At 38.8% G+C, this 18308-nt stretch overlaps 1 protein-coding gene across 1 annotated transcript; it reads left to right on the forward strand.

Moving 5' to 3' along the window:
• The first annotated feature begins 1642 nt into the window (after window positions 1-1642).
• On the forward strand, window positions 1643-17898 carry LOC149844371 (polyadenylation and cleavage factor homolog 4-like). The gene is made up of 8 exons (XM_089994338.1): window positions 1643-2134; window positions 11410-11511; window positions 11986-12243; window positions 12388-12504; window positions 13011-13841; window positions 15223-16260; window positions 16379-16924; window positions 17653-17898. Exons 1-8 carry the CDS (start codon window positions 1751-1753, stop codon window positions 17695-17697), a joined length of 3321 nt encoding a protein of 1106 aa, XP_089850464.1. The 5' UTR covers window positions 1643-1750; the 3' UTR covers window positions 17698-17898.
• The last annotated feature ends 410 nt before the right edge of the window (window positions 17899-18308 follow it).

Here is an 18308-nt window from a genome sequence, read left to right on the forward strand (position 1 = left end):
AAATGCATGTTAGCCTACTTTCTCTACTCCGGAGATAGTACCTGCCACCTGGGTAAAGATGCACCCATTTATGTCTTTATAGTTTCAGGGGGTGAGTCCTACTTACAATGCTAATTTTTGTGCTTATTTAGGATTACAAACCCGAGCCTAAAAAAAAAAAAAAGTGAAGTTAAGGCAAAGAACTTTATGTGAAAATGAAAGAGCTTAGGCTGGCTGAGGCTTTTGGCTCTTTACAAGGTACTTTATATTTTTGTTCTCGTAACAACACATCTTCTCCTTTCTGTGTCATCATAGAAAGCAGTTTGTTTGCATTGTCCCTCGCATCAACATAAGGTACCTAAGAGAACAGGCCCACAAATGCAACGAGAACCCCCTATATTTGTATAAGCCAGTCGTTCATTTAATATACTATCCAAAGCAGATGGTTGACCTTAAGATTCTTTTGAAAAAATAGGATGGGCCAATCGCTGCGCTGGACGGCGAGCAACAGAATTTCTTATGAATTACTCTGACAACAAATAGAAATGAAATTTAGCATCTAGAAGAAGTTCGAATCTATTTTATTTGGATATTTATCGGTCTTGGTTTGACATGCATGGTTTATGCAATGGAGGCCTCCCGACATATGTTGCAACGTCTCTGATAGCATGTTCTTATTTCTATCTTTTCTTTGTTAAGTTATCAAAGGGTGCACAATCATTTGTGATAGTTGGACAAACAAAAGTTTTTGGCTTCATTCATTTTGTGTGGGTTACTTGTCCTTCGATGTTTGTAAAGGTGGTATTCAATTCTTATGATTGTCTTTTTGTTTTTTTTTTTTGTGATGGAGGTTATTTTTGTATGTTGTTGCAGGAAAGAAATAATAGCACCAGTCACCGAGGCATGGTAAGAAGCAAAAAAAAGAGAGGAATAAAATAAAACCTCTCTCCTTCCTTGGTATCATTACTCATACCATGGATAGGATCATCACGACTATCGAAAGGTTGGACCGACGGGTTGCTTTCATTTGAAGCCTGTGATCTTATGAATGCCCAACATGAGGAATGAATTAGTTAGTTCACCACCAAAACTCTTACTGACTGACCTCGATTTGGAATGGACAACAGATAGGTGGCCATTGTTATTTCTCTTCCAAGTGATGCATACTTGTTTTGACAGCTCGTTAGGCTCTAGTGTGGTTAATTCCACAGTAGCATATAACATATTTGAGGTGCCACTTGTAACCAAGCGGCATTCTACAGTGTGTTTGTTTTGTGGCTGAACAGGCAGTAGTGGGTGATGATGTTGTCATATGTGTATGAGAAGGCTCTTGAGAGGTTAGGTTAGGGGTTAATAAAAGTATGCAAAAATCCTTCTCTCAATATGAATTTGCCAAACCCCCTGGTTGCTGCTGGCATTGGCTTGCGCAGAGGAGCGACACCCATAAGAATAGAACCTTGACTGCCCCGTCTGGGACTCATTTAAAAAACATGAACTCATACATAACCTTCATAACCCGTAACCTGGTGCATCCAAAACACAAGGCGAGTACAAATAGCGAATCGGTTATAAAACATGAGGCACATGCCCCCTGCCCATCAAACCCATACGCTCCCCAGTAAACAAAAAAGAAAAAGAAAAAGCGACAGCTCCAAAATTGTTCAATGCATAAAAGGAAAAGAGAGAGAGAGAGAGAGAGAGAGAGAGAGAGAGACCTCTCTCGAATCTCTACTGAGAACATGGATGGTTGGGCGTAGGGTAGGGTCCTTCTATGGAAGAAGGCAATTACAAATCTAGGGCATCAAACTCCATGAAGAATGGAGGATTCCTCATGGAACGCCAACCAAACAGCAGAAAGGCGTCGGAATTTCCTCAGAGGCCGTCCCCTCCTCCTGCTGATGCTGCTTCCCCTCTTCCTCCCGCCTCTTCTTCCCTTCTGGAACGGTTTAGGGTTTTCTTGAGGGAGAGGGAGGAGGAGATGGGCGTTTCGTCGGAGGGCCCTAGCCAGGAGGAGATCGTCGACCTCTACCAGGAGGCGCTCTCGGAGCTCACCTTCAACTCCAAGCCCATCATCACCGACCTCACCATCATCGCCGGCGAGCAGTTGGCCTTCGGGAAGGGAATCGCCGCCGTCATCTCTTCCCGGATTGTGCAGGTAGGGTGCTTTCCTCGGATTTCGATTCTAGGGTTTTGTTGTTCTTGTTTGGTTATCGCGATTTGGAAGTTTTCTTTTTTTGTTGTTTGAGTGTTTTTTGCTCTTCTTAGTTGAATTTTAGAGTGATTGAACGAAAAAAGAATGTTTTTTCCTCTTCCTACTTATTGGGTGGGTGTATCGGTAATTGGGGTTTTGGTTGGGATTCGATTTATTCAATGTTTTTATGTATTTCTACTTGCTGTTTGCAAGAAAGAGCGATTTTCTGGATTTCGAACGATGAGAGGAGATGTGTGGATGGCGGTTTTATGAATCATACCATTGAAAAGCTGTTTGTTTTGGGCATTTTTGCGCGCTGTAAAATTCGATGCTTAGTGCCTTTGAAGCAGCTTCTCGTTGGTATTGGCGCAAATTTTGTATCGTGGGTTTCAGTGAGTTGAGTTTTGAAGCCACTCTCCGTTTCTCCCACTTATAGATGAATCCCTTTTGCAAAATTTATCCTGGTTCTACTATTGTGAACTTTAATAGATGATTTTAACCCTCTTAGCCACATCGAGTAATGGGTTATCTTTCCCTACCTCTTGGGCAAACATAAAATAGGTTTAGTTCACATTGGCTAGGTGATGCGGCCAAATGACAGTTTGTCGATATTTATCGTATCGTGAGGGATTCAGATGGGGGTAGAATTTCGGATCCCTTTCTGAAACTATTGGGATGCTTCGCTCGGTTTCCCTTAAAGTTTGAAGTGTAAATTTTAGAAGTGGGAGTTTGAAAGCTATTGGGGGCAGGGTCCTAGCAGGGGCAAGCATGGGGAGTTTGAAAGCTAAATGCTGAAGGGTCCCTCCTTATTATTGGGTTTTATGTTATCTAAATGCGGTCAGCTTGCTGCTTTTATTTATTTGCTTGTAACTATATAGGTTTAGTTTTTGGACTTGCTGTTACTTAGTGCCAGTGCCCCTCCCCGCTTGGTATTCATAGGCATCTTCTTCTCCTAGTCTTGTCATCTTGTATCAAAGCACCCTTTCATGTTGGGCTTGTATCTTACCATGTAGTGAAAAGCGCAACTCGATTCCTAGGGGCCAGGGCTCTAAAAGACCTAGTCAGCGCCTAGCGGCACTGGTCTGTCTTGTCTGGACAAAAAAAAAAGTTTAGGAAAACAAAATATTTTGATGAATTACTAAAGTTAATAACAAGCATATATTCAACATGAAATTTATGGCAAAACAAATGTTCAACACAACAAATATTGAGCACAATAGATGTTCAGCTCAACAAGTATCCAGCACAAAAAATATTCGTCACAGAAATTTCTGCAACAGAAAAGCCACAAAAGAAGAACTTAAGATGATTTTCAAGTCTAACAATTAAAAAATTAGAATCAAGAAAATTTGAGATGCTAATCAAGAATATAAAAGTAACTTTAAAGCCAGAAAAATTTCAAATAAGTGATCTGAAGATGACTATCAACCGTCACCGAACAAATGACAACCAAACCTATAAATATAATAAAAGCTTTTTAAAATTAAGTCTCAATCTAAATCCATCCGTAGTTTAAGAAAACATAGGGAAAAGAATAATGCACATGAAATTGGCAATTATAAGCATTTCAATATTCTCAAAAAAATCATCAACTACCCAAAAACAGAAAATTTATGAAAAATAAGAACCAAATCAAAGTTTTGGTGTGATCACTTCAGTGATCTGGAATTTGAGGTGGAGGTTTTGTGTTATATTTTTGTATCATGTGTCATTTTGATCTTTTATCTGTACTGAATACGTGATTTTGACATTAGCAATAACCAGATCTATTGACATCGACACACATCCTCATACTCTATATCATAGTCACTTGTATCGTTAAAGGTAATTTCTCGGCGAGGGTATTTCTCTGATAGATTTTCAAAAGTTGATAAATCTCAGGAATATCTCAAGAATATATAAAAAAATAAATAAAAATTCTAAAAAATAAGTAAAAATACAGAAAATAAAAAAACAAAAGAAAACTAAGATAAAAACCTTAAAATAGACAAGATAAATTGATAAATGAGCAACTATGTCACATGGGTGTGGGTGCGGCACTTTCAAAAACCTTGGGTGCGGGGGTGCGACAGGGGCAAAATTGTAATATATATATATATATAATTTTGAAGTTTTAACGGTTAACATTTAACATTTAACATTGTCATAATATCATTCATCATGCATGCAATATATCAACCTAAATATCAATCAAATAAGTAAAGCAATTACATAAATCAACCTAAATATCAATCAAAAAAGTAAAGCAGAAAAGAACTGAATTACATATCAAAGTATATCCTGATGAAGTAATGGATCTTAATAATTTTCTTCTTTATCATCAAATGCATCATTAGAAGGAATACTGGGCCCAGCTAATCCATGTTTGTTATGTTGAAATCATGCTCTCCCTCGAAGTCACAGTCTTCTGGGTTTACATCTCAAAATTTGGATGTTCCTTGTTTGCGTTACAAACCCAAATTGAAAATGTTAAATACAATACAAGTATATTTAAATGAAAAACTAAGAAATAATCAAATAACTAAGAGAGCAAATTAGTACCTGTATTCATCATTGGTTCGCGAAAGTAATCAAAGATTTGAATGAACATATATTAAATCCTTTGCACGCTTGCTGGTGAGTTTGTTTCTCTTCATGTTGTGGATTTGAGAATATATGCTCTAATTTCTTTCACAACACGATGAACTAGTAGGCTGCGATAACAATCTTAATGCAAGATGTTGGAGAAGAGGTGTTTCTGATCCAGAGTTACCGGAAGCGCCTAGGCAAAAGGGGAAGCGCGCTTCGGAACCGCGAAACGTCGCGCTTCCGAAGCGTGAGGGGAAGCGTCCCCCTTTTATGGGAAGCGCGTCCCCCTTTTATGGGAAACGTGCTTCCCATAAATGGGAAGCGCGCTTCCCCACACTTTCCCATTTTTTCATTTTTTTCGCTTCCCCCTCGCTTCCGGTTCGCTTCCTAGGTCGCTTCCGGTTCACTTCCTAGGTCGCATCCGAGACAGTTCAGAATTTTCTTCTAAGTGGTCCCCCGCTTCCCCGCTTCCTAAATTTTTGAAAGTGCCTCGCTTCCCGCTCCCGCTTTCTCGACTGGTAACTCTGTTCTGATCCAAATGTTGACCACCATGTGATAGGATCTATATTATCCTCTTCTCTCGCGAATAATGCCGGTCCATATAATCTCGAAGATGAAAAATTTTCAAACTCTTGTGTGACTTGATGTAAAAGATATGCTTCTGGAAAAAGTCTTGTCATACACATATTTCTATGTCTTGATAGCTCTGGGTCTAAATTTGAAAGGACACGATCAATACCACCAGCCCGCCACTTATTTGCATAATATTTTGGATTAAGAGAATGTGCCATGCAATGTAAAAGAGTGTTGCTCTTATCTCATCTTCTGACTAAAATTGAATGAATATGATTAAAAAATTCTGAATCATCCAATGCAGGCTTTTTTTCTTCATGCTTGAAAATTATAACTTGTATTTTTTCAATCATATTATCCCATATTTCATAAACTCTGTGAAGCATGGGCTCATCCTTATAAACTTCTCTTAACATTTCCCAAATAGGTTGCGTAAATTGAAGGAAGTATACCACTCTGTCTCAAAACTCATCATCAAGAATGAATTTTTTAATTTCTTGAGCCTTGATATCATCATCAACACGATAGAATGTCCAATTTTCATCAGTCATCATGTTAATTAAAGCATTCTTCACTCTTTTAATCTTCTTCACCATCACAATGATGGACGCAAAACGTGTTTTAGCGACCTTCAACAATTTCAGGTCAGAGTGCCTATTAAATATAGCATTAACACGATGATGGTTAACAACAAAATTCCTAATGCTTTTGACATTTCTTTCTAAATCTTCAATCCATGAACATAAAACATATGCTTGTGAATTTTCTTCTTCTTTGGGGTTGCAGACTCTTTAGGGTCAGATTTAAGCTGTGTGCTAAATAGGGAGTTCAAAAAATATGAGGGTACTCATTCTCCAAACTCAACGTTGCACTTTTACAAACTGGAGCGTTATCTTTAATGATTTGTACCACTTTTTGATCACCCACTTCTTTTATGACTTCTATAAACAATCCCTTCAAATACTCTGCATTTTTATATTCCTCGGATGCATCAACTGTTTTTAAGAATATTCGACCACTAAGCGAACAAGCAATGAAATTGATCAGTGGACGCTTTTAATTATCTGTCCATCCATCAGACACAATAGAAACTCCATTTTTCTCCCATAAATATTTTTTAATCTTCAGCAAGCTCTCCATATTTGCCCTCTCTTCCGCAAGAAGTGTGGTTTGTATTTTTTTTGAACTTGGAGGCACATAGCAACTCAAATTAAAATTTGCAAGGATGTTACTAAATCCTTCCAATAAGGATTTCTATTCGCATTAAATGGGAGTGAACTAGAATAAAAATACCTCCCAACTTTTCTATCCAATTCTTCTCTTCCATATGTATTGAATGCTGCTTGTATTGTTCCTCTACCTCCTACGTTGACCTTTTTTTTTTTTTCAGCATCTTCTTGGTGGCTTGCAAATGGCACACTAACTGCACAAGAATCAGTCATTGTCTTTCTCTTCTCATATTCTTCTTGTATTTTTTTGTATTGTCTTCGCATTGCCTCATCAACTTTCCTGCATCTTGAAATGACATGTCCTGGTATCTTCAACAAATGAGCCTTCACTCTTGTGTAAGACCCAACAAAATCTCTTTTGCAGATTTTGCATCGAAGTCTCTTGTTTCCACCACCTCCTTCTCCAGTTTTTGCAAGTTTATCTACATGTACCTAAGTCACACAGACTCGGTTAGGGAGGTGCCGCACCCGAGTCGACACGACCCAACACGGGTGCGGCTTAGGACACGGCTTGGACTCGGTCAACGACGAGTCTGACTCGAACAACGATGAGTCAGACTCGGTCATTGAATCGAGGCTGAGTCTGTCCTCGTTTTGGACTCGGTCAACGTTGACCGAGTCCAAAAATATCCATTTTTAGGACAAAAAACAAAAAAATGATCTTATATATATAAAAAAATGATCTGCCCCTCCCCTGCCAAAAACAGGGAGGGACTCAGCCCCTCCCCTGAAATAAGAGGGAGCAAGGACAGGGGCTCGACCCCCTCCCCTGTCGAAAACAGAGGGAGCGGGGGGGGGGGGGCTCGACCCCTCCCTTGCCGAAAACAGAGGGAGCAGGGGGGGGGGGGGGGCTCAGCCCCTCCCCTGCCGACCCAATAAGAGAGCGAGAGGGGGGGGGGGGGGGGCTCGACCCCTCCCTTGCAGAAAATAGAGGGAGCAGGGGGGGCTCAGCCCCTCCCCTGCCGACCCAATAAGAGAGCGAGAGGGGGGGCTCGGCTCCTCCCCTGCCGACAACAGAGGGAGCAGGTGGGGCTCAGCCCCTCCCCTGCCGACCCAACAAGAGAGCGAGAGGGGGGAGGTTCTTGGCCCCTCCCCTGCCGACCCAACAAGAGAGCGAGAGGGCGCAGGGGGGGGGCTCGGCCCCTCCCCTGCCGACACAAGAAGCGAGCGAGAGGAAGCCAGAGGGTACGTACCTGCAACGAGGGAGAGGAGGAGCCTAGGAGGTGGCATCGGGGCATCGGGATGAGAGAGCTCGAGCTGAGCTGCGCGGGAGGGGAGAGATTAGGGCAATTTTTTTTGCCCTAATCCTCCTTTTCATCGTTTTTTAACGTCCGAAACGTGGACGAAAATGACCCTGGGTGCGTTGACCGCACCCAGGGTCATGTTGACCGCACCCGGTGCCGCACATGCACCGGTGTCGCGTCGCATCGACGCAGGTGCGGCACCTACTTTGCCGAGTCCCTGTGACTTAGATGAGCAACTAAGTTAGCAACTAACAACTAACAAACAATAAATTACTAACTACATAACTAACAACTAACAACTAACAACTAACAACTAACAACATAACAAATAATTATAGCATCCATCTAATAATAAGAAAAAGAAAATAATTTAGAACTTAGAAGTAAACATGAAATGACTAGCAAGTAACAACTAACAAGTAACACGTAAACAACTCCAAAAGAAAAGTCATAACTCATGACTCATAACTCCATAAGTCATAGCCCATACAATGCCAAAATAAAGTTCAAGGTTCAACATCATAATTTCTCAAAACAAACAAACAAACAAAAAAAGATCAGTCATCATCATTTGATGATGCAGAAGCCAAATCAAATCTTTTGAAGGTGTATTTTCCTCTATGCTATCATCAACAAATGGATCCACGTGATCGATGTAGATTGGATTTACATTCTTCGTCTCTATTTGTGGCGACATCTTTTTCATAAGCATATTCATCATAATAAACACCAAATCAGTTAGCTTTGAGGGTCTAAGATTTGATCTCTTATTGGTATTAACTGCATCAAATGCACTCCAAATCCTCTCACAAGCTGAATCCCTGCATGGTTGGCTTAAGATTTTAATTGCTACTCACTGAAGCACAAGAACATAGCTTTCAAACATCTTCTACCAAATTCCTATTGTTAAAAAGAAAAAACAAAATATAATAAATCAACAGTAAAGCATAAAATAAGGAACCATAGAGTAAACGATAAAACTTAAAAATAATTGAGCAAAAAGAATACTTATGTCACGTGCAAAGTAAATAAGATCCATGGCTAACCCCTCGTTAAACAAAGAAGGATCTCTGACATGATATTTCAGAAGATCTTTGGCCATTATCTTCCCATCTTCATAAGAAATAAGCTTATTTTTCACTATATCTAAGCCTTCACAAACTTTATCATCCATCTTTACCATTCTTTCCCAAAACAAATGGGGATTTAGGTAAGCAGCTCTTGCATGTATAAGGTATTGCAAATCACTGTTCCATCTCTTATCAATGACATTACAATACAACATATATTTTTCTTACTTATCCCTATTAACACGCTTAATAACCTCTTTAGCTCTATCAAGTGCCTCATACAAATATCCCATGGTAGCCTCATCTCCATCTACCATTTTCAAAACTTTTACCAATGTCTCAATGAACATGATTACTTCTTTTCCACCCTCCCAAAAAGCATCACCTTGAACAATGTCAGTACCTCTTTTCCTTCTTGAGTTTTAAATTCTTCTAATTGCAAGGTTTTCTTCTTGCTTCAAAATGAACTCTAAACAAATAAATTGGGTTGCAAATCTTGTCACACCCAGTCTCTTCAACTCTCTTCCCTTTGTGTGAGCCCTCATCAGATCCAAAACTTGTTGCTTATTATATACAAATTTCACAATCCTCCTTGCATTTATCATAATAGGTGATACATATTCCAAACAATCAATATCTTCAAGCATTAAATCAATGCAATGAGCAACACATGATTTAGTGAAAATATTTCGATAGCGCTTTTCAAGAATAATTTTTTCTCTTCTATAATTGCTTTCATTGTCTGTTACAATTTGAACAATATTTTCAGGTCCAATCTTCTCTATTGTAGAGGAAAGAAACCCAACTACAAAGTCTGCATGCATACAAGTACGATTCAACATTCTCTGTTTTCTAAAATATAATACCCTTTTGGGAGCTCACTATCAAATTTATATATGGTCCATTTCTAGTTGATTTTTTCTAAATATTGGACATAATGTTTCATCTGGTTTGAGACCATGTAAATTTCATTTCATCAATATATGCGATTTTATTTGTTGCATCATCAAATAATCTTTTTTTTTGACGATTCACTACCTTGTGAAAAGTATCCTGGACCATGATTTGAAACTGCAATAACAAAATTCTTGAACTCTTCCGACTGGAGCAAATTAATGGACAAATTGTTCATTGCAATACAATAAAAAAAGAAGAGAATCATTGTACTATTTTTCTTGCTTTCTAAAGATCACAGGAACTGTTTGTTGTTTTGTTTGAGTCTCTTGAAATGAACTAGTAGAAAAAAAAGGGGTGTTACTTGAAGATGTACTACCTTGTATACAAGAAGTGCTAAAGTACTTAAGGATTTTTCCCTTCTTAGGAGGCCAATTATCAAGCTCTTAAATTACTTTCAATGCCATTTCTTTCACAATAGGTGCAACATCCTTGCGTGTTATGCCCACTAAATGATATTTGAAGTGTGTGATTCCTCCGAAATATTCTTTTTCACAATAGTGACAAAATGTTTTCCCACCTTCACGTTCATCTGATTGACTCCAAAAAAGATCTTTTCCCTTAGGCATCTTCTCTTTTTTCTTTCCTTTCTTTCATTCTTCCCTTTGTTCTTTTCCTTTCCTTCTTTTCTTCCCTTCTTTTCCTTTCCTTCTTCCTCTCCCTTCCTTTCTTCTCTTCCTTCTTTCCTTTCCTTCTTTTCCTTTCCTTTCCTTCTCTTGCTGCAGTCGACCATAACTCATACAATACCGAGCCAGTTGAGGTCCTCATATGCCTCTTAAAAAACCTTTAAAAACCCTTAAAACACGTTTATACTTTTATTTCTTATTTTACCCTTTAAAACTTTTTAAAACCCCACATTTTAAAGTTTTGAATAATCCCCAAAATGCCCTTTTTTCAGAAACAACCCCTCATTACTCTCGATCTGGGGATTTTCTCAAATCTCACCCAATACTCTAGATTTTTTGGAAATCATTTTGTTTTTATTAATAGAAATTAATAGTAATTTTTTATTTTAAAATCCTCCATTTTTCATATTTTTTGAAAACAAGATCTTTTGAAAAAAAATCACAAAATGTTCAAAACTCATTGATTTGATTTGGTTTTTGAACCAAATCAAACCAAATTTTGAGGACAAGGTCATTTTTAACAATTATAGTGATCTTTTTCAAAATTTTATTTATAATAAATTTTGGGCTTTAAAAAAAATCAAAATCTGAATAGCGCACAGTTTTCTGTAGTAATTTATCTCGCGCAGCATATACGATCAGCCAAGAAAATGAAAATATAGCAATATATTCCCAATATTTGCAATTTCTCGGCGATATCGGTGACACTGCTCTATATCATGGGCAAGGGTTATTAATTCTGCTGACAGTTAATGAGGTTATCAGGTTTCTTATTAAAACTTTCAAGTTCTCTTCATGAAGTTTGTATTTATCTCATATTTGATGCATTGTGTAGGCATGAGCTGATATAGCTTAAATCTGACAACTTTTTTTTATAATGGTGTTGAACCTATTTGATTGGACTGCATTCCCCTGGCTGTAGTTGCTTCAATCACAATGTTATGTCTGTCACCATATTCAACTTTTTTCTTTCAGGTTCCTACAGAACAGAAGCTACCTGCATTGTATCTTCTAGATAGCATTGTGAAGAACATTGGTGGCAACTACGTGAGGTACTTCGCTACACGTCTTCCTGAGGTGAGTAACTCTTTGTTCGCAGTAAAACACACACATTTATTGATAACATACAGTTTTTTTTCTCTTACATTATGAAGGCATCTAACATGAGCATACCACCCACCCTGTACCGATTCATCTGCGCCCTGCGTGGCTAGTTGGGCCTTTGGGCCTTGTAAATATGATGTAAATCTGTGTTTTTTCCCTTCTTAGAATGATCCGCCTGTAGTGGGTGTTTCGAGTCTTGGGCTGTCTTAAAAGCCTATTTGTATGCATTAGTGGAAGCTCGATTGCACTCGCTGCGACTTCAATGCGTACAGGTCTTCTACTGATGTACAAATGCCTTCTTAATGCACAAGATGTTTTCTTCAAGTGATCTTCTGTCTGGCTCTCTTGTCATGACTTTTGAGACAAACATTTCTCATCTGCTTCCTACATGTATTTCTGCGAAGAATTATTCAACGTTACTGCTTCTTATTAGTTTTCTTTTGCTAGGTTTTTTGTAAAGCTTATAGGCAAGTTGATTCGAGTTTATATCCTGCAATGCGCCACCTTTTCCGAACATGGTCTGGGATTTTCCCCTCAAATGTTCTCCGTGCTATTGAGGCTGATTTACAGTTTTCTCCGATGAGAAGTCAGTCTTCTGGGTTGACATCGTCCAGAACATCAGAAACAAATTCGCGCAGGCCAGCACATGGTATCCATGTCAATCCAAAGTACTTGGAGGCACGACGCTGTATTGACCAAAACATAGTAAGTGCTGGTTTCATTTTGTATGTGCATACTTGTGATTATTTTCTTAGTTTTCATATTGCATTATGATGCATAAAGTACTAAGATTATCTTATCAATTTTATCAAGTAGAGCGCATACATTTGACATGTCATATACATGCAGGTACATAAAAGTAGTCCTCAGAATAGTGTGCAAAGCAGTTCTTTTGAAGAGGAAAGGTTGGAGAGGGAGACTACAGAAAGCCCAAAAGGATGGTCTGGAGCTTCTTCAAAATTTCATGTGTGCAGTTTTCTTGGCCCGGTCTTCTCAAAAATTTTGATGAATTCTTTGTGGCATAGCAACCTGATGCCTATTTCCGGAACTTATCTCAAGCTTGATCTTTAAGTTGATCTACTACTAGTCATTTATCTTTAATAAACTTTTATTTGTGTGTTTGATTGTTTTCAACTTTAGTACACTTGTCCATATTTTGGTTGAAAAACTTGTATGATTTAATGATTTAGGCACAGAGTAGAGAAGGCTGGTCCTTTTCGTCTTGATCAAACGGTCCAAACCCAAGTAGTTTTACCTGATCGACTTGTTTAGCCTCTGAAGTTTTGGAAAACCTTTCAGTTTTCAGATCAGTTGAATATGAATTGCACTACCTAATGTTGCAGTGAGATAGAGGTGGTCAGAGTATTTAGTCTTGTTGCTTCCTTCGGCAACAAGATATTGACAGTGCATCTGTGTTATTTTTTTTTTTGTTTTTAACATCTGTGAGTTCTGATCCTTTTCTTACTGTGCAGGGCAAACAACATCATGGAGAGGTTGCTTCAAATTTACAAGCCTATGGGAGAATGCCTCCTGGTGGATACAGTGAGTATGACTTTGATCAGGGAGAATTCAGTTCTCCAAGAATGGGAATTGGAAGAGCTGACCTACCAAGATTGCCAACGGGGAAGACACCCTCACCTATTATTGGGAACCAAAGGTTGGTTTCACCATCACAAGTTAAGCTTTCAAGATCTCTTTCTCCTTCAAGGTCTTCCTCACCCCCAGATGGTGGATTTGTAATGAATAAGTCTCCTAGAAGAGCTGTAGCTGAAAGAGTCTCACCATCACACTCTCTATTTGGTAATAAAGCAGTTGAAGTTAGCAGTGACCAGAGAAATTGGCCGGACATGCGTTGGTCTCATGATGGTAACCAAATGTTAGGAACTGCTGCTGTGAAGTCGGTATATGGGCAGAGCAATGGATACAGTCAGCACCATAAACCCCTACCAGTAGTACTCACCGATGCATATGGAAACTACAGGGGAAAAGGTACCTTTCATGGAAAGGTGCCAAAAATTGAGCAAATTGATGTGACTGTATTAAACAATGGTCCAGCTACAACTAGTTGGCAAAATTCCGAGGAAGAAGAATATATTTGGGAGGATATGAGTCCAACTTTATCTGATCGTAACAAGAAAAATGATCTTGCATCATCTGGGAGCACTTCTGGACGTATAAACTCTTGGACCAACACACAAGTTTTTAAAGCTGAACTAAGTAGAGGCAATCACCCTAGTCAGGATTTGCGCTCGTTTACAAATGATCCTCACAATTTTGTTGAAGAGGGAAATCCTGTTCTATATGTATGGGACTTGCTCTTGTTTCTTACTTTTTATATGCAATTTATTAACATATCTAGTTGCTTTTTCTTTTGTTATTTTGTTTCAGGAAATAATCTTTGTCGACAATCATTTGTATTGTGCTGTTAGCTTAAACTTCAATGGTGGGGAGTGCCTTTAGATTCACCTTTAGGAATATGAGAGATTGCTGCACAAGATAGTGCCCTTATAAACTATTTCTTGTGAAATAATAAATGTTCTGGCAGGCTTTAATGCACTCTTTATGTTGCCTTACTTGATTGCTAGTGTAGGACATCTGTTAAGTTCCACCTTTTGGAAATGTGAGACATTGCCACACAAGTTACTGCCATAAAATACTGTTTCTTATTAATATAAGTGTTCCTGCAGATTTAGCTTTATCACCATTTCCTGTTTACTTCGTTTCATGCGACAACATTTATCTTGGAAAAAAAATGGTACATCACCTTATTGAATATGGTTTTAATAATTAACTTGCATTTATGCTGAAGTGATCCAATTTTGTTTCCTCTGACGTAGTAGTTTTCTTGGAAACAAGGAGACACAAGGTAACTTCGTAAGATGGATTGAAAGGGAAGTTTCTGTTTGACACTAAAATCCTTCAATGGAGAAATATTTACATGCATTGTGCTTTGCCCTCATCAGTTGGTGATTCATGGATTCATTGATTCTTTTGTCTTTACTGTTATCTCTTTGCATGTTTGATATTTTGTTTGTTATGTGAAGAGCAGTTAATTGCTTTTCCGAAAGATGAATGGTGTTTCGATCTTTTCCTCCTAAGAAATACTTCCAGCTTTTATTTAACTATTAAAGTCATCATTTGTTTCACCTAGTGCACCTTCATCTTTTCATTTTGTTGTATTTGCTGGCTCTCCATTTCTTTGGTGGAGTTTTGGTTGTTATTCTGTTTTGTTGTACTTCTAAAATTAGCTTGCATGTGGGTAAAAATAATAGAAGCACATGTTTCGAGAATTGGATTGCCTCATTTTTTATGATGATGCTACCATTTTGAAAGATTGGGTGTGTGCTTTCATCCTATAAAAATGATAGCTGTTGTTTTCTTCTTTCAGCCCAGAATATCCTGAAATAGAACTTAGTGGTTTAGTTTACCCATACTGATTTCATGGTACTGGGTTCATTGATGCTTAGAACCAAGGCTCCGTCAATTTGCATTTATGGAGTGGGCTGATCAAGTAATGTGGTTTTACTTGAAAAAGCAACTCCATTGTGATACAATTAATCCCTGAATGCTGCCAATTTTTCTCACAGTCCTGGGAGCATTCTGAATCTCTCTCATGTCCTACAATAGTGCTACATAATTATCTCAATCTCATATTAATCTATAGTTATCTTTTTTGTCTTGTAGCCTGGTCGTAGTTACACTGGCAGGGAGTCTGTGGTCGCTAGAGGTGATAGGAATGGGGCAGTACCTCGCATTCGGTCTTCTGGCACATCTGAAGAGCGTAGCACTTTATTGCATCGTTTTGTGCAGCCTTCACAACAGCACCTTGAGCCAAGGTCAGGGGTAAGCGCTTTCCGGTTTGGAACTCCAATCAGTGGGGTTACACAGTTAAGTGGTCAGCCAACCTCTTCCACTAGTGGTCATGTGCTTGAAACCAGTGCTTTAGACAGGTATTCTAGTGTCCATGCAAAGACAGGATCTTTACAGCCAGAATCTTATGGTTTAGATAATTTGCCTGCATCGACGAGAATGTTGACCATGGAGAAGTATGCCACGCAAGGGCCACAATCACCTTCTATTACATGGCCTTCTTCACAAAGAGCACATCCTATGCCTTTAGGTCCTATTTCTAGGATTCCTCTGCAAAAAAGTCAATATGATTTGCTTGATCTTAAGAAGTTGCAAGTAAGCCAAGGTCAAAATCCACCTATAATTGCTAATCTTCCACGAGTAGATGACATTGAGAAGAAGGCATTGAACCCTGTTAAGTTTCTGGAGTTGCCTTATCAGCATTCTCTTTTAACACAACCAAAGAAACCTGACCAGGAGCAAGTTATTGCTGTGCTTCCACAACAAGAAAGTTCTATGTTTTCTGCAGGACCTCAGCTATCAGCCCATGTTTTGGCACGTCCCATAAATCAAGGAACAACCCAGGAACTGGGTAGTGTTGGTGTTACACGTGTAAATTCGATATCTGGAGCATGCCCTTTATTTATTACAGGCAATGCTTCCTCTATGCATCTTCTGCGAAAACCTCCACTACCACCAGGACCACCACCTGCCTCATTACAAGTCGGACCTCCATTACAGAATATGGGTCCCATCCTGCCCCATCCACAGTCAGGAAATGCATTTATGGGCCCACAGCCTGGGAATCCACTTGCAGGCCTTATAAATTCCCTTATGGCCAAGGGATTGATTAAACCTCCATCAACTTTACAGGTAATTTTAGTGCTCGTTAAGCTTCTTGTTTTGCATGTGGATTCATTCTGTGGTATGCAATCTTCATCTCATGGCTAATGCTATGAACTCGCAGTTAACAACATACACTTACTTTCAGGAGTCTATTGGATTGGAGTTTAATGAGCAACTTCTGAAGGTCCGTCACGAGTCTGCAATTAATGCACTATATGTTGACTTGCCTAGGCAATGCACAACATGTGGGCTACGCTTTAAATTGCAGGAAGGGCACAGCAGTCACATGGATTGGCATGTGACAAAGAATCGTATTTCTAAGAATCGTAAGCAAAAGCAATCACGCAAGTGGTTTGTAAGTGCTAAAGAATGGCTAAGTGGAGCAGAGGGGGTGGGGGCCGATGTTGTTCCAGCATTTTTTCCTACAGAAACAGTTTTAGAGAAGAAGGAAGAAGAAATGGCTGTCCCAGCAGATGAAAACCAGAATGTTTGTGCATTATGTGGTGAACCTTTTGAAGATTTTTACAGTGATGAAACGGAAGAATGGATGTATAAAGGAGCAGTGTACATGAATGCTCCAGACGGATATAAGGAAGCCATGGAAAAGTCTCTGTTGGGTCCTATTGTGCACTCCAAGTGTAGGTCAGAGTCAGCATCAATCTCTCGTGAAGATTTTGATGGGGTTGAAATGGTATGCTATTTTGATTATCTAAGCTTTTCTTACATGGCACTATTTCTGTTGTAATGCTATAGGGGTTTGTGATCCACTCACTCTGGCTAACCTCTGTTATGATAAATGTGCCTGTCTCTAAACCATGTTTAACACAGAAAAGGTATTCAGTATGCATAACTGTGTGCATATCTGATTCAACATCTTTCAGCTGTGATGCAGCAAAATGCATCACAATTCTATTGTTATAACTCTGCATATCTGTCAAACCATGTTTAACATGGAAAACGTATACTGTATGAGTGTACGAAACAGTTAGCGTTTTTTCATGAAAATCTTCCAAGAAGCTGAACCTTCTTTGGGAGTATCAAGTATGAAATGGTTGAAAAGAATCTGAATTTATCATGTGTCATGGCTTTTTTACCCATCTAAACCGTTTAGGAAAGTGAAATCAGAGCGTGTTGGCTTCTTTTTCTCCATTTAACATGTTAAGTGTGGCTGAGACCCGTGTCTAGTATTTCCATGTTTTCCAGTTCTGTTTCTTGTATTGGTATCTCTTGTTATCAATGTGCATTTTATCTGCTTGTTTGTTTGATGAAGTTATGTATTTGTGATTTTTTTAAAGTTTGATAGTCATATTTTATTTGCATTTGATAGACCCAAATTATGTTTTCACGCAACCATCAAGCATCATTTATTGCAGAGTAGGAAAATAGATAAAAGTTGACTTTTTTTCTCTTTGTTTCCAGGGAGATGATATATTGGGTAATGAAAAGAAAAGAATTCGGCTCTAGGCTTAGTGCAGATTCTACCCTCACTTGTATATTAGTAGAGTCTAAAGGTATTTGTGGCACATAAAAGCTTCTTATGGAAGGTTGAATCTGTAAGTTTTTGCCTCTTAGCAATCTTGTATCTGTAAATTTGGACGTTGTACCACCGTTTTTCCTTGATCAAAAGAAACCTCTCTCTCTCTCTCTCCATTGAACTATGAAAAATTCTTTCTAAAAGTATGACATGGTCTAAATGCTGTCAACGTAGAGTGATTCTAGAGGTTAACCAATTTCTTATCTCGCTCTGCAGTACATCAAAGTTTGATAGATGAATGTAACTATTTGTTTAAGAAAGCTCCCTGGTTTTAGTTTTGACGTTCTTACAGTTGCCATTTACCAAGTTGTGAAGGAATCCAGCGAGTTCTTGTTTATTTAGGTTATATGCAGGATTGCTAATGTTCTAGTTCTATCTGTGGGCATTTGCCTTGGTGGAGCATGGACCACATCAACTAATGGAGCCCGTGGTGAGCTCGTCTTTGCTATTTCTGAGGTCAGCCAAGCCACTGGAGAAGTTTCTGGAATGTTGGTGAAGAATTTTTTACTATGCAGACCGTTGGGGGGGAGGGGGGGTATAG

This window comes from Nuphar pumila, chromosome 2 (genome assembly GCF_984573655.1).
Source record: "Nuphar pumila chromosome 2, dmNupPumi1.hap1.1, whole genome shotgun sequence".
NCBI lineage: Eukaryota > Viridiplantae > Streptophyta > Magnoliopsida > Nymphaeales > Nymphaeaceae > Nuphar > Nuphar pumila.

Coding starts and splice junctions, on each gene's coding strand:
- LOC149844371 (XM_089994338.1), top strand. CDS start 1,751: ATGGAAGAAGGCAATTACAAATCTAGGGCATCAAACTCCATGAAGAAT. Junction 12,244..12,387: donor GCTGTATTGACCAAAACATA/GTAAGTGCTGGT, acceptor ATATACATGCAG/GTACATAAAAGTAGTCCTCA. Junction 16,925..17,652: donor ATTTTGATGGGGTTGAAATG/GTATGCTATTTT, acceptor CTTTGTTTCCAG/GGAGATGATATATTGGGTAA.